The sequence below is a fragment of the Atractosteus spatula genome, chromosome 13 (genome assembly GCF_055471065.1).
Source record: "Atractosteus spatula isolate fAtrSpa1 chromosome 13, fAtrSpa1.hap1, whole genome shotgun sequence".
In the NCBI taxonomy this organism is placed as follows: Eukaryota; Metazoa; Chordata; class Actinopteri; order Semionotiformes; family Lepisosteidae; genus Atractosteus; species Atractosteus spatula.
This window is the reverse complement of record NC_142718.1, coordinates 26,437,502-26,460,188: the sequence shown is the minus strand read 5'-3', so window position 1 is coordinate 26,460,188 and position 22,687 is coordinate 26,437,502. Positions and strand designations below refer to the sequence as shown.

The window sequence follows — 22,687 nt, the reverse complement described above, 5'->3', positions numbered from 1 at the left end:
ACTGACCGTAAGGCTAATGTGTAGGTCCCAGGCTGCCTCTGGCTTTCACGAATGAGATAACATCCTTCTGCAACACTTAGCAGCTGATCAGCCTCTTCCCTTGAAATCATGCCATGGTACCTTTTGGATAGTAAAAATAATGCACTGTTTATACCAAACCAGAAGTTTTCTTTGATTGATTTTATTTTCATAATCCTCCTAAAAAAAGATGACTCTTAAGAGGGCCATGAGGGTAGCGGGAGATAAGATTACTCACTCTCTTCCATAGTATTTGGGCCTGTTTTCCACCTGAAAAGAGATAGAACAGGAAATACGTTCAGTACAGCACTTTTAAAAAGAACCTGCAATCTTATTCTTCAAATCAGAAAATATCAAGATGGATGTGGAGTTCCTGTTGCAAAGGACACTAGAAAGGATGCTTGTAAAAGTGTTGCAAAACGGGTATTTGTCAGGTTATTTGGACACATTTGTGGATTCCTTCCTTCCGGAAGTCTAATTTCCTCCATTGCGGAATCCATCAACACAGCTGAAAGATCAAATTACTTTAAGAGCCGGCAGTAACGCAGACCACAGGCATCAGCTGGTGCTAATAGGAAATCTATTTAATGTGGAGCTGAGCACAAGAAAGCAGAATTAGTCTACAGGATTAGAACTTTAAGAGAAAAGACCATATCCCCGCCTCCGTCTTATTTGATGGCTCTTTATGGCTTACAAGATGGGAATGTTTTTGCAATTTTGCTCCAGCAGTGCGTGTTCGGATCAAGAGCACTAATATGATCAACAACCCGCTGAGGAAACAAACCCTGTGGTCCAGATATTTAACCTTCTTGCTGGCTGGCGGTGTGAACATTAATAATCAACCTGAGCTGTGGGTCGTTGCAGAGGCAGACTGAAAGCTGCTTGCTTAGCACTTTATCATCCAAGATCCCCCTCCTACTCCTGGGCTGTATGTGGTAGATTAAATTGAAGATTGAAGAAACAAAAGGCAAGGTGGGGGTTGTTTACTTTGCAGCGCACAATTTCCGGAGATATCATATGAATTTTAATGGGAAAACCTTTTGACGTACTACTGTATATAGAGTTACCAAAGCTGAACATACTGGTGCACATTAACCCCAGAACGTGCAGAGCTTCATCATCTACTGTGCTTCAAGCATTCCCAACATAGCCAGTCTACTGATGATGCTTCAACTGCATAATAATAATTGGTTAATTCTGTTTTTAAGATACAGTATACAAAATGTGGATTTAACAGATTAGGATACATAAATAACAGAAAGTCATCTGGTTGCAGAACGTAAAAGGACTTCACCTTATTTTGTCACACAGGAGAATATTAAAGCTAACATTTTCACTAAGGCTGTTCTTTAAGCAGAGCCCAAAATTCTTGAATCCTTAAAGTGAACAATTTATTCAAACCTCGACGTCATTCTGGAGGCAGAATATAACAGGAAGTGAAATTAATGCGAGAGTAATGAACAAGATAATGAATTAAATCAAGAGGGCTGCAAAGCCAATAAATCAAAACAACTGTTTTCAAGAGCACAACAGAATTCGATAACCGTGCGAGGCGCAAACTACACTATCACCAGGTGGTACATTGTTATTCATAAAGCATTACCTATGGGTATTTTCATACAACCTTTACCTATTTTTCACTGCTACACCAAAACAGAATCCCTTTCTTGATTACACAGTACACTATCCCTATATATTAAGCCACGTATGAGCTCATAGCTGTGTGGAAAAATGTAAGTAAAACGTTTCTAATTCCAACACCTAAAAATTAACTTAACTGTCACTGACTATAAGAATTGGTAAAAGAATTGAGAAAATTGCCTATTTTCTTAATTCGCATACCTAAGCCTATAACAAAGTCTGTCTTTATGTAGAGCCCTTGAAATGATTTCACACAAGGACAGTGTGCACTAGATATTCAGGCAGTTGGAATATGATATTTGCAGCATGCTCCTCAATGGATATTTTCTATTGATTCATTCCTACATTAACCTTGACTGTCATTCCCAATAGGTATTAATTTATCCAAACTAAAGAATGCCGGTGCATTACCAATTAGTTATATTAGCAGTAAAATCTGAAATTCACTCTTTAAATACAGCAGAAAATTCTTGAAAATAATAAAATTAAAAGTTCCTATTACATTGTTAAGATGAGATCAAGGAATAAAGGGAATGTAAAGTAACACTTAGGTTATTTTAGTCTGTCAAAAAATTAACAGTTAGCTTTTGGGATTAGGTGAACCTTGTCTGTTAGTTTTTTTATTGACCTAAGGTATCTGTTTTCCCTCTAAAGGACAACATGTTTTAACAGAGAATAATTAGCTTCAACTCAACAAGAAGCCCCTGGGCTACCAATGAAAATAGATGATTTTCACAGATGCCGAGTCCATCAGTTTCAGTGTACTGGCTAATTTATAGGGGCATTTTATCAAATTGGGCGCTCTTGACAGTAAACAGCTTACCGAAACAATGCAGGGAGGCACTGCGCATGCAGTAGCTTTGAAATTCAATCATTTGTAAACTGGGTCAAAAACCTAACCTCACCAAGCACCACGTTTATAGATGTGAAGGCCTCTACCTCCCCAAGGGACAACCTGGATGAAGTCTTGAAGAATTTTTATTACCAAATAGTGTGAAACACAAAAGAGAGGCTGGAATTTCAAAACAAGCTCTCTCTCAGTATTGCGTTGGCAGGTTCCTTCACATGTAAATAAACAATAAGCATGAACCTAGTGGCCGAACAGCTTTCTTTTATACAGCAAGTGCTCACTACCTAATTGTGGTTGATACTGAAGTGCTGAAAGCAACGGTGGACAGTGTGAGATATGTTGAATCAATTATAATAATTAATGTCTACAATGATCGATATCGACATTTCTTCTATTTGGCAAAGCTTACGGAATTTCAGCAGTGTTAAAATTCATCAGTAGTGAGAACTCTAGGCCTCCTAAGCACCTAATTATTATCGGTGAGAATGCTAACTATTGCTGGATGCAATTTATTTTAAAACTCAGGCCTGTGCTCTTCAGTTCCTGGAATCTGATATCTTTCGTGCCACATGTGATTCTTGTTAGTTTTATACCCTTAGAATTTTCAAATGTATGCTTTTAATATGCAAAAACACAAGCCTCATAAGCATCACAAGAAGGATGATGAGATAAGCCAGTTATTGCCACGATTCTGCTAGTTTATCATTTCAGCCATTATTAAACAGAAACAACATCTTACTTTGTAGACCTTTACCTATTTTTAACATGCAGCTACATAGCAGCTTAAAAATAGCACTGTATCTCTCTTCACTGAATAATAATGGACAAAAATACCTGCAGATGTTTTTCCAAATCATTAAGACAACAGGAAATGTTGCTAAGACATACTTAGAATAACCAAGATATATAGTACCTAAAACAACTCCTTTGCATCACAACCTTGGCTGACTGAGCTCGGCTGAGAGCTGATCAGGTTCATAGCGTGATCGCTGACAACTGCCAGTGTTCCAATGTCCAGGCGGTTTTTGGCTTTAAAGGTCTTGCAAAAAATGTTTATCTTATGGAAAGCAGTTCCTTGGTATAACGTTTCTGAAGTCTTACATGAAAAACAGGTTTTACAAGAGAAACATGAATAATATCTACATTTGGACCAAATATACATTAAAACACAGATCCAGAAAAGTATGCTAAATGACAATACTGTCCTTGCCATCAACACAGAATCTTACACCCTTTTCCTATTTGCTTTAGACCAACTTTTATACGGACACTGGATCTCACAGACTATGTTCATCAAACCATAGGGTTCCATCAATTATACCCTTCACCTACGTGTTTCCCCAATTCTGATTTAATCAGTTAATCCATGTTACCGGCGCTGATTATTTTGAAAGTTATTATATTTTCATCACTACACAGTTTTATTTTTTAATCATCTGCATGCTCCCTCTTTAAACCCATAACCCTGTGAAGGTAAGGTTAATGAAGACTAATATGTTAAGCCTTCTCACCATATTCAATTATGCCCTTTTATAATGCATGCCGCATTGTACAAGAACGGCAATTTATAATTGTTTTGATGATAATCTGATTTTGTGTCTGTAGTGTTCTTCAGAGCAATAGGTTAGTATTTTTGGATATGAAAATGAGCATGCCCAAAAGCGTTGTATCTAAACGGTCTGATTATCTTGGCCTTTACCATTAAGATAGGTTTACCTATTTTAAAGATAAACAAGATTATTTTTCTTCCAAGACATGAAATCAAAAGTTCAATTGCCATTACTATTTTATTTTGTAGTGTTTCTTTGCTTGTTCTTGCACAATAGGATTGTTACATTTTAGAATGTGAAATAATATACAGAAGCATGTACAAATCAAGAAACATTTACAGTTAACTCATACTTATATGTCCAGTCATAAAACAATGCAAGTCAAGACTGAAGACTCATTCCAGGTAAAATAAATCTTGATCTAAAGGCAGAGCTTGTTTAAAGACAGGGTACTGAAAGTTTAATAAAGGACAGCCTTTATTTAAATTCAATAACATCATCCAAAGAGTTCAAATTTCTCCACAGCCGAAAAAGATTTTACTACTTTATACTGTCGAACAAAAATCACATTTGTGTTACAATGAAATAGGCATTTAAGTCCACAACACTGTGCTAATATGTTGTGCATTGCCTATAATTAATCACAATTTAAATTAGGTAGCATAAATACTGGATGGCTTGAATTAAGAGAGTAAAACATACAAAACAAGTTAAAGCAAAGGTCTTTCATTATTAGCTACATTATCAGTCTCATGGGCAACAATTTAGCAACTGCACTTTGTTTCATTATTCAAAGCGATTTTTTAATGCTTTTTAAAAAATGATCAACCCCACGTTTTGACACGCAATTCACATAAATTAGCGTGCATCAGACTTAATAAATTGTCTAATTAAGTGAAAAAGCAATCTGCAGAGACTCACAGCTGAGGGCTATAAAAATCATACCTCACACATTAATAAAGCAATGGGTGCTACAGTCTGTCTGCTTCACATTGAAGGTTCTATTAACATTCTAATATTTCAGCCTTGGTGATGGTACAGAAATCACCTAAAATACCCCCCAAAAGATTTGGCTCTCCTCTTTTTAAGCACTAAGATATTCACATTAAATACCTGGTATACTGTAAGCTTCCATCCTGTACTGCAGGGTGGTAGCCATCAAAATATCTGACAACAAACAAGCTGTTCTGTCTGGATTCATGTCAGACTGACAAATAGCATTGCCAGATACATTTCTTTCCCTTTACCACACCAAAAAGAAACATTCAGTTTTAATAGATAAGGGCCTTCCTACACACATTTCTGCAAAGCCATGACAAGTGATTGACAGTCACACACTCTAAGCTCACTGGTACACCGTCAAGCTCATCCTATTTCACATAGCTGATAAGAAATGTAAATGAAGAACACACAACCATTACCTTAAGGTTTGAATTATTCTGAATAATTACTTGATAAAAATCAAAAACTTTTGCATATGTTAATTAATGTATCCCATTAATTCTGGATTTGCTAGAATGCGTCCTGCATTTCGTCACTGAACAGAAAGCTCCCCAAAAAAGCTTTCATTTAGCAACCTCTGTAAGTGTAGGCTAATTAGTGACTATAGAAAGAAAAACAAAGGTAGGAAGAAGAAAAGGCATTCTGCTATTCATTCTAGCTGCATGTCCAGCTTATCACAACTGTTGCAATTCTGGTTAGCTTTCCTCAATAATGTTGCAATGCATAAATGCTCAAGCAATAAAAGAACCTCCATATTGGTTTAATCAATACAAGACTCTCTCATTGGAGTTCTGCGTTTTTCATATTTATTGTTGCATCAACATCAATTAGCATGATATACATGCTGAAGCTATTCTATAAAAATCATATTTAAGATTGGGCATTTTAACAGAGTGATATTTCAAAAAGTTGCCATCTATCAGTAATTATTACGGTGCTTTTCACCAAATCACTTCAAAGCGACAGAGACAAAAATGATAAAAATGCCAAATAAAAGGAATTTCTAAACTGTAATAATTATCCATTTCTAAATACAGGATGCTTAAATAAAAGTCATATGTACAGAAGCAAAGTGTAACAGCAGTTACTTACCAGTTAGGAGAAATGCTGAGAGCTCTAAAACCAAATTGTAAAAGTACATCCTTTACTTTCAGGGAGTCTCCGCTATAAATGGTGACCAATAATTCCTAAGTGTAGATACAATTTAGGCTATATAAGAGACTGTTAAACTGGCTTTACTGCCCACACCCTTGTAACACTAAGCATGGCAGTGTTCTGTGAGGAGCATCAAGTGATGAATACCATCTTTAACAAGACCTACATCCATCGCTTTGGCCCTTGTTGGACAGAAACCTACCAGGTTTTTGCACTGTAGACACTAACCTTAAATTTAGGAAGAGGGGCTGTGTTTTTACACAAGTAATGGGAATATTTATTTCATTTGTGTGGTACCCACCAGGCAAAAGAAACTTGGACGTACTTTATATCTTGGTACATAATTTGGTATACAGAGTTTCCTTCCTGTTTGTCATCAGTTTTGCCCTGACTGTATAAGAAACATAGACCTCCCCATAACTTTGTCTCTCCTTCAGACTGAGTTAGGGTTTATTTCTCTAAATTCTGACAAAAGCAGAATGCCAACAAGCAACGCAGATACAACCACATATAGATTAAGCATCTATTAATGAGTATATACAAGTATAACTTTAGTTACCTAGAATTTAACTAGGAATTTGTAGAGAAGGCTGCACATTTCAGATCATTAAACTTTATTATTAAAACATTAACAATGTTATGCATAATTAGCATTATTTTCTCATGAAATATGCATACTTACATTTTTTTACATGCTTACAATTTCACACAAATCAATAATCATTGGAAACAACTTTTCCCATCGCGCTTGTGCACTTTTGTCTTATGTATCTGGGGACCAAATTTCTCTGAGAGACCAGGTTACTTAGTTTTTTGTTTCCATGAAAGGCAGAACTCCAGGTATTCACTCATACTGTAAACGTCTGCAAACAGTTTTTTTAAGTTGTTGTTTATTTGCTGAAACCACACTGAGGAACAAAGAAGGCACGTCACCATGTATTCCTGATAATCGACCATGATATTCACTTTTATTAATTTGCTTGCTAAGTAAACTTGTATCAGGACCTTCCTTCTAGCTAAGATTTTACCTAATTAATTATTTAAACATAAAAAACTACTAACTACTACTTTTCTATATTATGTATTTCAAACTGATTAAAAACCAGTTTCTGTTTCTCTAAAAAAGGTATGGGAAGCTAGAAACAAATCTAAAAATGTATATTTTACAACAGCAGGATATAATACTTTACTTTAAGTTAATGGTTCATTGTTGTCTGGAAATGGTCCCAGCTCTCTTTAACCACTGCTGTAATAATTACAGTACACCGACTGCTCAAGGATCAATTTCCTAAATTCTAAATTGATAAGAATCGAACACGCATGAAGGTATTCATAACTACAGTAGATCCAGCAGAATTACCTCAGAAAATAAATAATATTTTTGTTTAAACTTTGTAATATCTGTTTTTGTTCTACATACTCCCGTTTGTAAACACATCATCTTTAAGACAACTATATAAAATCAGTGTGAATATCAGATTTGCAAAATTTCATTAAATCAAAAGTAAAGTTGGGATATTCAAGTCACTGTTGATAAAACTTGAGTATTTTGCTGCTGATCATTCTGAAAAAAAATACCCTTTAACTTTTGAACATTATCCATCTACGCAAGATAATGTACTTGTAATGTGAAACACCAAATGTGACAAAGACATTTAAATCACGTTATGTTTTCATTAAGAAGAGTCTTTTAGAAGAGATTTTTTTTAATGAATTACACTACCAAGTCCAAAGCACGAGTAAGAGTATCAATACAATTATCAACCCACATTTAACATTAACTGGTGCGAGACAATAGAAGCAAACAAAGTTTCTAAAAACATTTTATTAGTTGATGAATTTCAAGACCAACTATTTATATAATGAGCAGTGTGCCTCATAGAAGCATGTACTCATTACTCAGAAAGAACAGGATAATTATAGAACAGGGTTAAACCTGCAATTAAAACATTCTGCATATCAAAACCAGGGGGAATTATCAAGTCCAGGGTAGGAGTGGGTAGTATGGCCTATAACTTTTTGCATAAATCTCGCTAACTAACAGAGATTGGAGAGTTAAAGCATGAGAATCATGACTCATGTCAGCATTCATACTAAGGTCCTCTACACAGGACATGGAAAAAGACGTCATGTTTAAGGAGTTATGCTGATAGACACCACTGATTTCAGAAAGAAAAGAGGAGAGGGTTTGGAGATCCATAGATTATAATGAAACATTCTGGCGGTGCACTAGAGACAGCAGGGGGTACAATCTCAAATGAAGAGTCCTGTTTGATCCTCTGATTATTTCAAATCAGCTCCTGCAAGCTTCTTCCTCGCTCTGCTGAGCAGAACTTCTGTTGGTAGGCAAAACCTGAGGAATAATCCTCTACCATAAGTACATTCTCGTTGCGGCTCAGCCAGGTCTCTAGTATTGATCAAATGTATGTTAGAGTCCAAAAAATATCACTGATTAAGACAACTTGCATTAAAAAGTGCCAATTAGAAGGAAAATAGGCATCGCATTTATTAGGCTTCTAAAATTCATTGGCATTGGTACTGGTAGGGTCATTAAAAAAATAACTTATTGGATCCAAAAGGTTTTGGAAGCATAAACATTCCACAAGTGGGGGTTTCATGGTCTTAAGCTCTAAACCACATGAGCAGAGTTTATAAAATGAGTTGGAGTAATTTGCCATCCTTTCAAGCTATTCACCCTTGGATTACGGGGTTCACAACCAGCTTAAGTGACAAGTGCAGCAAGTTTGTTGCTCTCAAATGAATCCTCAGTGGAGGCCATTAGGTACAGTCTGGGCCCCTTTGGAGACGTTCGCAAAACGAGAAGCTGAAGCTTCCGCAGGCCGAGAGATAGATCTGCTCTTTTCCTGCAGTGTGTGGGCTCTACTGTGAGAGGCTGAGGCATGCTGACAGGGCACTAGCAAAAGCCTGTCCTGCAGCTAACCAAGCAACACAGCTCCGAGTCCTCTTTGAAAGCTGTCTAGAGCACTACAATTACAACAGCCACTAAAAAAAAAAGATCCTCAATTTTCGCTTCCATTTTTTTATTTTTTAAAAAGGCAAAAGCAACCCCAGCTGTACATCTTGTTCCTCTGCTGAGGCTACTGTCATGCCAACAATCTGCTAATCCACAGTGAAACACTAGGATCATGAGAGGTCCTAGCTTGACTGATGTGTCCTATTTTGTGGGGGAGATGATAATTACGAGAAGACCCTTTAAATGTACAGGCCTAAAGGGGGGGGGAAGGGAACATGGTACAATGATAAATGGCAGCTGAATTATTCCAATGCATTGTGGAATTCAAGAGGTGGACTCGGCCTGCCTAATCTTTCAGGTTTATACAGACAGAAGAGGAGTCGGAAGGCGAGTGACTGGCAACAGCACTCTTACTGTACACGTAAAGCTCAGAACAGGGATGAAAGCTGAATAATTGGACCAGTGGCCATACTCCTCACATACTCACCTCACAGATGCACGTGACCCGCCTGGGATGCGGTGCTTCTTGCTGCAACTGGTACACTGCCGTACAAAAAGGATAAAACGGTCAGTAATTGAGCCAGGAGGTTTTCTTCTGTGCTCTCAAGTACAGAAGAAAAACTCTCTGAACAGAGTTCAGAACACAACTCCTCCCTCCTTGAACACTGCCGTGCACATTACTTCACAATGGAAAAGAAAGCAATAACAAAACCATGAAATTAAATTAAGCGATACTTACAGTAAGACTTCCACACAGGTGGTCTATATTCATCGTTATCTAGAATAAAGACATACAAATTACAAAAAAGGATTTTGCATAGATGAATGATGTAGTGCTGCAAAACAAACTGTTTGGCACTGGGATTGAACAAAATTCACTAAATGTGTCAAACTACATCAGACAAGTTTTATACAAGACAATGTTTTATACTTGATTTCAAGATATTTGTAGGTTGTGTGGTCCATTAAATAAAGAACAGCCAAGATCTGTTTACTTGCAGAAAACACAAGTCCAAGTACTGCCCAGTATGGATTATAATATGATTAGCATTTAACTTTTTAAGTCTTTCCAAGTTTTACAGCCTTTATATTGCATCCCAAATATCCTGCCAGTTATGCTTTTGTTTATAGATTGCAGGAACCCATCAACATGATCGAAGACCTGTGAGCATCAAATGTATGTCACCATTTGTTGGACACACACATAGACCAGATGGAAAACGTACCCAAAAATCTTTTTCAAACTGACTGACTGCAATGCAGATTGCAATTTACTTTTTGTAAACGTTATACATCAAGGAAATGTCTCCTCCTGAAAAGCCCCTATTGTTAGAAGTTTGAAAACGCCAGTGCTCTCATGACATCAGCTCCAGATCTAGCCCACAAACACTGAAAGAGCTGGTTCCCTTAGCAACAGAATGAATCAAGGAAAACTGTAAAACAAAAAGCTACAGTTTGATGCACAAATGACCCCAATATTACACAACAACAAGCATTTAACTCAGAGGTGGAGTTATTAAATTCCACTGGTTAATCAGATTTTCCAAATTATGATGGATGCACAGCACAAATAATTTACTTCCAACATGTCTACAAAAGGTCTAAAAAGCCGGAGATCGCCAATATTCACTTCAAAGAAAGGTTTCAAATGAGAGGAGGCCATTTGACCCATCTGGCCAAATATCTCCTACTCCTGGGACTCAGTGTCGTCTGATTCTCATTCCATCCTGGACTTAATTACCTTATTTGAACCAATATTTCACCTAAATGGGCAAGATTACTATATGTTTCTATGCTTTTGCTCATTAGGAATCCTAATAAGTTCTATAAAACCAGGTGGACTGCATGCTCAACGCACTTAGCTCAGTTTATCATGTTTTATCGTGCTCTTTTTATGAGCAATTAAGAGTTTCATATACCCTGTCTATGGCCGTCCATTAACACTGCTAAAAAAAGACTAGTTCAAACAGAGGTATGTGTCAATGTATCAGAAATCCTAAAAATCTTTTCAATTACATGTAAATTATTCACTTATCTCATTGACTAGCCTCCCTCCCTGGTCTCGCTTCTAAAGCCCCTTCCTTTAATACTACCCTTCTCTGGGGGCGTGACTTGCTTATAGAGGTCAGAACTACGAAGTCCCTGACCACCTTACAAGGCCTCCTCCACGCTCATCTGTGATGGTCTTCTGTTTAAAGTGCACTTACCTTTTCCCCTTACTCCCACTACAATCCTATTCCCAGCATGTTTCACAATAACTGTAGCCCTACACACCACTGTTCCCGTGTCAGCACACTGCCTGCATGTCACTTTTGTTTTGCGCAATTTAAGCGCTCTGTCATCATCTTCCTGTCACCCTGCATGAATCCTGGATCTACACCTTGATCCCCTTTCGAGGTAGACTGTACAGTCCTCTTCCTTTCCAGCTGCTCTTCACTTGGATCTATTCACACAGGTTGCCATCTCATCCTTAACTCTTCGCTCTGTGCCTTCATTAATCACCAGACATTGATCACTATTATGTATTATGTAACCTTATTTTGTAACTTTAATTTTGTGATTTATACCCCCCAGTGAGCTCGCAGAAAAGACATTTCATTGCCAGCAATTACTGCTGCACGCTGTATTGTTGTGCATTTGATAAATAAACTGATTTAATTGACTGATTGATTGAACTGGAGCATGCTTGAGATTTGTATTCTGTCACGTCAGGCCAGCAGGCCAGCAGATTCCAAGACAAACTTGGAAGCCGAAGGCACCGTTTAATTCATGTATTTTTATCTTGGGTGACAAGTTATGAAACTTGTCTCTTGTATTAAAAACTAAAGTTTTGATATAGTTTTTAAAGATTCCAAGACAAACTTGGAAGCCGAGGGCACCCTTTTATTAATGTATTTTTATCTTGGGTGACAAGTTATGAAACTTTAGTTATGAAACTAAAGTTTTTAATATTCATCAGTGTACAACTGTGGAATACAAGCATGAACTATACACACACTTACAAAAACCAACAATTATTTTCTGGAAAATAAGATGCTTCTGAAAACCATTTTGAGAAATTACATTCTAAAAATAATGGCAAAAATGGTACCTGGCAGAACTAATGGCATTACATACAGTCCATGTATTATACCAACTTAAATAACTTAATTCAAATACTTAGTTGATTACATCTTAATGCAACCACTTACAATCGTTCTAATCGTTATTACTATTATTGCACAGCAAACAGCTGAATAAGGCACATTTATAAAATTAAGTCGCCACCTGGTGGCGTTCAGTATAAATTACACTCAATCAACTGTGGCAACTTTAGCTCTTCTATTTAACATTTCATTTTCCAGGTATAACATAATTAAAACGCGTGATCTACAGCACATGGGCCAATTAAATAAATCAAAAATCAATTCAGTATTCTAAGTGTTTGGAAGATAGAAGGTTTGTAATGGTATTGTCTAGAAAAAACAATAGTTCTGGTGGGTAGCTGCGTCAGCATGCGTAGGCTGCAAAGGAACAAGTAATAGGTTTATTCCATGCTGAAAAGAGAAGAAAGAAAACTCAACGTTTCGGCTGTGGAGCTGCCTTCTTCACCCAAAGAAGGCTCCACAGCTGAAACGTTGCGTTTTCTTTCTTCTCTTTTCAGCATGGAATAAACCCGATTTCTTGTTCCTTAGATAAACCAATGTTGCCTACCCCTGGTAGCAGACGTTTGCAAAAAGCATTTGTCCATCAGTAACCATCTTTTCCGTTGAAGCCTGTGATGAGCTGGAGCCTAATCCAGCAGGCACAGGGAACAAGGTGTGATTTCACCCTAGAAGAGACTCCAGTCCATTGCAGAGCATATGTACAGTACATTCAGTACTTTCACACTGTAAGGCAATTTGGAGATGCCAATTAACCTGGACAAGATGTCTTTAGACTACAGGATGAAATCAAATCAACCACAGAGAAGCCACACTGACCCAGGGGAGAATATACAAACCCCATACAGAGGGCTGTGAAGCAGCACTAATCACAACAGTAGAAGCTTCTAATACTTCAAGTAAAAAAACAGTCAAGAACTGTAAGCAGACTAATAACGTTTAAAATAAGAGAGCAAATGTACTAAATTGTCTTACATTTCACATGCAGCCATGAAAGTGAATTAGCAGTGAGCAGCATTTTCAGTGAAGATGAAAAACAAAGCATTGTAGTTACTGAATGGACTATGAGAGCAGTAGCCAGCCAGTCCAGAGTTTGTATCAAAGCATTTCCTGACAGCAAGACTACAATTCACAGGTACACTGCTCACTGCGTGTTCAAAGTTTCAATATTACTGCTCTCAGCTGTCAACAATGTTTATCTGTTGGAGCATACAAGGTGGCCTTCCCGCAATGTGCAAGCACCAATCTCATTACAATAAAACTCTAGGAGTCTTCTTTTGATAAAAGTACTAATGATACAGAAAAAAGACTTACAGTTCTGAGCAGAAAACGAATGGTTACTCTTTTTATTTACCAGTAGATGTAAAGGTTTTCCTTGCACTAAAACAGTGTCTCCTGGTGGCAAAACAATCGGTTTCATTATTGAAACCCTTCAAAGTCACAAAAACTCCAATTTGCTCCACTGTATTAATTCCTAGAATGTTCTTGTCTGTTAATTATTTATACAAGAAAAATTAATTTCATCTTTAACTGGGTGTTTTGTGATCTTTATCATTGAATTATTAACTCAAATTAAAGGGTTACAGTTACTATTACTAGTTACAGTACTAGTAATTCCTTGCATTTGTACTGTAGTTTCTATCCCAAAGTAGCACAGCAGACCAGGCGGAGAAGTGGGAATTTACTTAACCAAATAAAATGAATTAAGGAGAAAACATTGGGCCGGACAGTACCAATCAAAACGGAACTGAGCCAGGACATCAGGGTAAAACCACTACACTTATGATATGTCACGGGATCTTCCTATGACCTCAGTTTAACATCTCTTCCAAAACACAGCATCTCTTAAAGCACACTGTTCATAGTCAGCATACCAGAGAAATGGACAGGAAATTCTGGTGTTGAAGGCAGATCGCCACCTACTGGTCCACTAACCACTAACCAGTAACCTAGTTTTCCTCAGTCTCCCATCCCAGCACGTATGAGATCCAGCCTCTCTTAGTTTCTGAAACCCGTTGAGTTCAGGTTACAAGGTGGTCGCTGTCGATCCAAAAGAAACTGATCAATACCTTTTTGGTGATTTGTGACTGAGATGTTAAGGGTCTTGTACCACAGAACCAAATCTAAATTGCAAAGGAAAAAGAGTAAAGGTTTATTCCCTGCTGAAAGGAGAAGAAAAGAAACACATTTCAGCTGTGGAGAATGCTCTTTTCAGCATGGAATAAACCTTTACTTGTTCCTTAGGAGCCTATGCATGCCAACGCAGCCTCCTACTTCAAATGTAAACTGTATTTATTTTTTCAAATGTCAATGGTTTAGGAAAAAGTAAGAATAATGAGGTTTAAAAAAAAAACTTTAAAAGCGATCTTTCTGTTCTTCCCAACGGATCACACATATGACTATCTAAAAATACCAAAACCAGCATTCCATCACATTTAAGCTTTCATACTTTGCCTCTGGAGATACACATACTGCCCATTTTAGTACTGAAGTCTATGTGATTTCTACACGTATTGTGAACTACAATAAAGGAAAAAAAATGACAGTGTGGAAGATTTTTAATTTGCACATCTCAGCAGGATAACAGAGAGGCAGTTATGTTTGACTTTCTTAAATCTGTCTGCTGGAAAGGATAGTTAAAACCCCTGTGTATAAACAGAGCATAAAAAATGCAAACAAGGTAATAAGGCCATGAACTGCATGTCAACATTATATGACGCACAGAGACTCCTGACAGAAGCCACAAAGCATTTTGTGTTTCTTACCAATGTTCCTGTTTCTAAGGAAATATGGTTAATGATGTAAAACTAACATTTAGGAACTTCTGCTATACATCTATTTAAACCAACACTGTGCTATTCCCCTTTCTTTTTCTGAATTTATACTGATGACCCAATAAAAACTGCTGACATGGCTCTATGGAGCAGCATTTTAACCAGTATTTGCAATGGGAGATTTTAAATTTTCTTTGAACATTTTCATGCAATCAGCTCATTCTTTGCAACTTGTGCTTTTTCTGGTGTCCTGATACAGTGTTCATACAGTACATCTTCCTGTTCTTGGGAAAAGGTGTATCTGTACTTTTTACTATTTTGGAAGGATTCTATTCACCAATTCTGGATGCTATATTTTAGTGTTTTCAATTCCTTAGTGTAAAAATGGGAATTGTTTATGCAACCCCTGCATTTTATCACAGCACATTTAAAGAAATCAAATTAATTACACAATACAACATCACCAAAATCTGAAAAATCTCTACTGAATATTCGTCATCCTATATTCCCAGAATGCTATGTAAAGGAATTATTGGTTAAACAGTAACATAACACTCCTACACACTTAGTCATGTTCCTCCAAAACTGCGCCTTAAAAATAATTATCACCATAAAGATTCCACATTCTGTTGCTATTTGAGCTAACAATCATGGAATTTTCATATAGGATTTTTATTTAGAATTTACGCAACCTATTCCAAACAGATAAAGCTAAAAATAAGCTTCAAAGTATTTTAAAAGAAAATCAGAAAATTCTCAGTGGGATACATATTCAGCTCTTTTACTATGGTAAATCTAAATTGGAAGCAAATGATTCTTTCAAAGGTCACAAAATTCCTATAACAGCCTCTGTTTATGTATCTTCGAAGCCAACATTAAAGAGAACTGTAGTCCCAATCCCTGTAACAAAATAAATTGACAGTATCACAAAATTTTACAAATTCCAAATGAAACAAAAAAAATCGTGAACTTTGTGAAATGTTGTCGTGAGTTTGTGAAAATTGCGACGTGATGCAGTCCTTCCTGCTCACGATAATCTAATATATGATATTATAAGTACAGACTGTGCAGCAGACATTTCACTGCAGAAATGTTCCAATGTGATCTGCAGCAGAGGTAACAAGTAGTATTTGTCAAGGAAACCGTAATATTTCTATTGGATTTAGAGATGTATTCACAAACCTGGGTAAGCAAAACAGATACCACTTTGAAGCCAACATTAACATCAAAATAATTTACACAATGATGTCTGAGATGAGAGTCATGCTCATAGATTAACAATATCCCAGTCCCTGCATAAAGCTAGCTGGTATGTATAAGTGACAGGAGCTGAAAAAAAACTCCTTTTGGACCTTTTATGGAGCTTGCAACAAAGTATGTCGAGTGCAGACTGTACAAACATGGTGAGTTTGTTGTTTTTACACACTGCAAAAATTGAACTTTTTGGTTAAAGTAATAAAACTACAATCAAAGGTGTTTCAATCAAATCAAGACTTAACAGGCTGAATGTTTCAGCCTGCAATCAGTACATTTCATTTTGTATATTTCCACTGCGGGTTTTGCCAGATTCAGACTGCTTCACACATACCAGTGTTCAGTTTGTATAATCACTGTAGTCGTGAACACAAAACGTTCATTTTAAATAAACTGCGAACATCTGTAATCCATCAACATGAGACATTATTAGGGTGGGGTGAATACTTTTGTGAGGCAATCTAACTATCTCTAAAAACAGACCAGCAAGAAGTTAAGAGGCACTCTTTCACTGTCGATACGTAAACATTTCTTAGAGACAGGTTTATCTAATAAAATGCTTTCGGCAAAATTCTCCCGAGTGGCTCAACCAAAACAAGTGCAAGCACAGGCTGAGCTCTATGTTCACAGGTTCGAGCCTGGGTCTTGTTGTTACCCTGCCGTAATTAGGATGCAGAACTGCTGAGTGCTGCAGAGAGCAGAGCGAGATTAATTAGACAGGGCTCTCATCTCTCAGAAACACAGTGCTCCCAGTGACCTCCTGGGCACTTGCAGGCATGTGGTGCTGTCCAGGAGGAATGCGCCTCTCCTCTAATCGGTGCAGAATCTCTAGTAGGGCTCTGGGGTACCCGTCACATGTTAAAAGGTGAGTGGCTTAAATACAGGCCAGTCAGAGGCGTCTGCCTACACTTCCTCATTCTCCCGAGTACAGATCACTGGGTACACTGTGAAAAAACAACTGCCTATTGCAAATCAGGGGGAGTATAGCAAAAACAGCTGGCAACACGAACGTTTAAAAACATATCACTTATAACTGCAACAAATTCACCATGGTATGAGGTTTTTTGTTGCAGATCCAGAGATTGTATTGAACAAACATGACATAGTCAACTTAATGAACTGGCATGTGTCCTCAACAAGCTTGATCAACAGGGGGTTTACTGTGAAAGTCACAAGTCAGTAACATGTGCAGCCGGCCACCCTGGGAAGCAATGCAAACTGTTTTGCACAAGGTTGCAGATGCTGCTTTGTGAGCTTTTGTGCCATTGCTCCAGCCTGGACGAGCACAACCACAACCCTGTTCTAGGGTTGCTACCTCTGCCTTCAAAAAATGAACACCAAAAAGAATTCCCAGTGAAAAACTGTCTTTCCTTACTGCAACAGGTCTTATCTATAATTAAACAGATGTCCTAGATTTCATTTCAGAGACTACTGCACTTTTAAAAAATAAATAAAAATAAATGTAACCTTGTGAAAATGATGTTTTTATTTTTTAATGCTACATGAATGCCTTTTTTTTTGTGGTTGGAGAGAATTTTTAGGAAAGCATTTAGCAAGCATTTCATCTTCATCTGTTTTTCCAGCCATTTCTTCATTTGTGTACAGGCTCCATCCGAATCTATCAGAATTCTACCCCACTGTGCGCCTTCGTATTCTGAAAGTATTCTAAAAGGGAGAGTGTAGATGATTCCGATATCGCCTGTTTCCTCTGTACATTACATCTAATCGAATGCGAGAACTAACCGTGTTTGGTAATAATGTGTGAGTATGCTAACAAAAGAGTCTGCAAGACCTCATGGGGAGCAGGATAGCTCACCATTCAAGAAGATGTGAAAAGGACATGTACAACGTTAATGAGGGATGCTAAAGTTCATATCAGGGATCCAACAGAAATAAGGAACATTTAATGTCCAAGGCAGTATTACAGATTTCCTGGGAAGGATGCTTCAGAAAGAGAAATAATCCTGGGAAAACCAGGACATGTGACAACCCTACCCTGTTCAATGGTCTGTGAACCCTTGATCACATGCTTCATCCCTGATCGTCACACAAAGGTTCAATGGGGCTCACGTCTGGCAAGTAGGGCATCCGTGGCGTTAACTCAGATTTCTCAAAGACAGTCGTTGCTATAGGAGCAGCATTAGGACATGCGCTATCATTCTGGCATTTTGTCACATCAGGCACAGCCTGCAGGAAGGGCTGCTAGTGCAGTTCCAGAACTTGATCAATGTAGGTTTGTGCAGTCAGAACACCATCAATCACTCTCTGCAGAGAAGTGTACCAGCTAGACACTCCTTCCCAAACACTTGAACCTCCAATCAATAGGCCTGTTGTACTGAACAGCTTACATATTATTCTGCATGTCTGCACTACACTTACTGATGTCCATCAGGGTGATCAATGTAAGATGTTCAAAAGAGCAAAAGAGGACCTGGGTCCAACTGACGTGTTGCTCCTATATATCGATGGCACAAATGTTTTGTTCTGTTGATGTGCAGGTCATACTAGTTCCTTTGTGTCTTTTTTTTTAAACTTCATCAGCCCTGGCATTCAACAGGTTAACCACATCATCTGCGCCCAATCAACTCTCTCAAGAGTGATCTAGTGCTTACGCAACAGTCACTCAAGTGTATCGCGATCTGTCATGACCAATTAATCAAGATGATCTAGATACAAAACCGTTGAATGACATACAATACAAAGTGATAGTTTATTTGTGATACTCGATACATCTGAGGGCGTACCTAAGTTGCTACAATAGAAAAGTATTTGCTTTGATGAGTTGTGAATGTCACACGTCTTTACAATCTCAGCTAAGCTAATGGCACAATTTTCATTGAAATGTTTTCCAAAGTTGGAACTTAGATATAAACATCTGATACCATTGTCAGCAGCTCTGGGTTTCCTGTCATACAGACAGCTTGGCTACAACAAATGACCTTAACTTTTAACTTGGATTAACCTTCATTTCCTGCTCTCATCCTCCCCACCCCAACCCCCAATTCTGAGCTCTTCCTATGATCTAGTTACTTGTTAGTTGGGACAAGATGGCTGCCGTCTGCTACCCCCCGAGAAGCAGCTCACTGAACAATTATCTTAGACGGACTACAGTGAAGTCCTCTACTTTGTGACTCATGCAAAGTTTTGTAATATTTTCTCTGAATTCCTGTACCAGCACTGAGTATCCCTCTTTTTATAAACTTCAAATACTTATAGGATATTCATTTGACATGTTTGTCTAGTGTGTGTCACGTGTGTCTAGTTGAAAGCATTTGAACAGTCCTTCTTCTGGATGCGTTTAGGTTGCAGTACCAAAGGTAGCCAAAGATACCACTCAGGTTTTTCCATATCCCAAAATGCCTATTTTACAAGGCTTGTCAATACAGGCAAAAGTCTGTGCAAATGGCGATAGTTTTCAAATTGTAGGTGGTACTTTCCCTATGTATAAACTGCAAAAACTAGACTTGCATATATTATTAGCATTCCTTGTTCTGGCTTGTGCTTGATAAGGAGAAAAAATTACACAATGCAGGTAAGAAAACAGTTGGTGATTTTTGGGTGCAGAGTATGACAACATATACAAGGTTAAGGGTGTCTTAACCTTCTTAAACTTGTTTCAGCCTGTGACTAATGATAGCAAGTCTCCTCACAAATGTAAAAGCAAGTAGAGTACTGCATAGTACATAAATAATGAAGAGATAGTTGGAGCAGAAAGTAGACACAGAGCTATTTTACTACAACCCTGTTTTTGCATTCACATGTACATTTGTTTCAGCTTTTACTAAAAATGCTAACAAAACAGAACATCAAAGTCTCCTGCAAGACTGATACCTGCATCGGTACCTAATCGGTATTATTTAGACAATATCTTTACTTTTTTTATGAAGTTGCACAAACCTTCAAATGTTATACCAATTATCTGACTTGCACTGTTTGCTTAATCCTGAGATTTCAGAATATATACTTCCAAGACATTGAATCATTTATTGCTGTAGTCTCATACCAGATATTTCATGAACTATCTCATTAGAAGAAAAATGAAAAAGGTCTTCTTAGTCTTCAAACATAAAATATTGGGACAAAGACATGTTTAATTATTATATTTAGGTCTGATATTTCAAAGCCAAATTTAAACATTTCTGATGTCTTTATTATTTTTGCATGGCAAATTCTGCACGTTTTCTTTTATTGCCATATAATTTAAACTAGGGCATGTCAAACTTTTCAAATTTGAAGAGAATAAGGAGTATAGACTTGTTTTATATTTCACAAACTTCAGATAAAAAACAATTTGCAATCCAGTGATTTTGAATAAAAAGGTTCAAGATAACACATTCTTATCTTGTTCTTACTAAGCATTTAAAGTTATTGTCCTGTTACATAGTATTGAAAGTAAGCTTGTAAGTAAGCTGACTGGTAAGCTTGCGTGACTTAGCATTTTCGTGATAACTAATGTGCCACTGCTTTAATATATGGTGAGCAATCGATAACAAAAGCTGCCCCCCAATTAATTCAAAGATTAAAGTACAAAGCACGCTATTTTCAATTAAACCATTCCCCTGCATTAGCGCATTACGATCTTCGTACACTGCGGAGAAACATATTAGCACTATAACTTCTACAAAGGAGCTGCTGTCACACTACACACTGATACGAATTTGCGAGAAACACGCCCAGAAAGCAGACTTCTGCACAGTATAACAGCGTAATTCCAAATAAAGCCATGCATTTTCAAGTGTAGTAGCAACACATTCACTTAGTTCGTGCAAAAGGAAAAGGTAACGTTTTCCGAAAAATTCCTAATGTTTATAGCCGGAGGCTGGAAAGACAGCAATTAACTTACCAAACACTGTTAGAGCCATTTTATTGCTACGATTCCGATGGTATGGACAAAGCCTCTCACCGCAAACACATTGATAACTTCCCAGCCTCACGTCCTTCACGAGACCTTGTACAAGTAAACTGATCTTCTACAAAAAAAGACAACATCAAAAGGCACTGACGTGACAAAACTAATTTTCCAATAAAAACGTGCAAATCTTATTTCATATTTTTAAAAGGGCATTTCACAATGGAAACATCTTATATTTAACGCAAAATGAAGATAAAATACATGAAAAGTTTGATAAGATCTTTAAAGATGTAATGCACAAATGCACAATACATTAACTAGGATAAACCACAAATAAGGAGCAAAGACTACCGCTACTGGGTACTAATAAATGCAGTACTTACTCACACTGTATCCATCAGGTTTAGAGACGCCATCTTGTTTTACCACATGACCAGCTTCATCTCCACCGGGACTGCAGGCTTTCCAGGTCTTGTTACCATGGAAACAAAAATATTCCTTGTGGTGACGGTCCTCCCAAAGATGAGATCAAACCGCTCCTAACCCATACGCAATTGAGAGCGGGTAACAACAAGCAATGCATTAGGCAATAAGTTACATTTCTTCCATTTCCTTTTAAGTCTATTAACGATTCCAACTCAGTAGTAATTCTAAATTAGATTTTAAAACCACTTATATTAATTAAAGATCTAACAAATGGTTTAATCCGCATGAATCATTCGTGTGGTCTTTACCTCTTGTTCGTTTTGGTTTCTTTCTAACCAAAAGAGTAAGTACATGTGATTGTACTTCGATGTATTGTATCTGACCTATAAAGTCCGAACTGTTTTTTTTTTTTGTTCGTATTCTGCAAACAGAATATGTGCAGTCATCTATGCATTACATGCTGCAGGCATTGGTCACTGTCCTACCCTTAAACCTTCGTGTAGCGCAAACAATTCGAGAAAAATCAAGAGTAGCTAGTGTAACATTTTGGATCAACACTTTAACGAAATGAATAGAAAAATGTTTTTCATTAACTATTTGTTTCTGTATTTGTTGTACTATTTTGAGTGGTTGCTTGATATTTACACCTAATATTTAATATCACAGATTAAATGACATATATAAAAGATTCAATACATATAAAAGCCATTAAAACACAAAGTCAGAAAAAAGATGGCACTAAGTCTTAATAATCGTAATTGAAAGTATATTTTAAGTGTGTTTCATACCAGGCTTTCACTTTAAAGTGCCACACAACCCCAGCCAGGTAGCAAACTTTTCTGTCCAGGTAAAAGCCCCTTAAGACAAACCTTTGAATTTGGACATCATATTTAAATTGATAATTAACCAAAAACAAAAGCAAAATAAATACACAACAATTATGTCAGAGAAATCCCCTTGATTCCCATTTGAGGACAGATTATTGAGTAAGAATGCTGACTTTCCTTAATTTGCTTCACAGATGGACTTTACCACGTCCCCTGAGTGC

At 37.2% G+C, this 22,687-nt stretch overlaps 1 protein-coding gene across 1 annotated transcript in view; it reads right to left on the bottom strand.

The window, feature by feature from the left end:
- chn1 (chimerin 1) overlaps window positions 1-21,663 on the bottom strand; it is a 57,677-nt gene extending 36,014 nt beyond the window's left edge. Inside the window, exons 1-6 of the mRNA XM_088930266.1 lie at window positions 21,597-21,663; window positions 21,205-21,331; window positions 9,930-9,968; window positions 9,678-9,733; window positions 257-288; window positions 7-120 (exon numbers count right to left, since the gene is read on the bottom strand). Of these exons, the coding sequence (XP_088786392.1) occupies window positions 7-120; window positions 257-288; window positions 9,678-9,733; window positions 9,930-9,968; window positions 21,205-21,223 (260 nt within the window). The 5' untranslated portion in view covers window positions 21,224-21,331; window positions 21,597-21,663. The remainder of the gene's footprint in view (window positions 1-6; window positions 121-256; window positions 289-9,677; window positions 9,734-9,929; window positions 9,969-21,204; window positions 21,332-21,596) is intronic.
- Window positions 21,664-22,687: the final 1,024 nt, after the last annotated feature.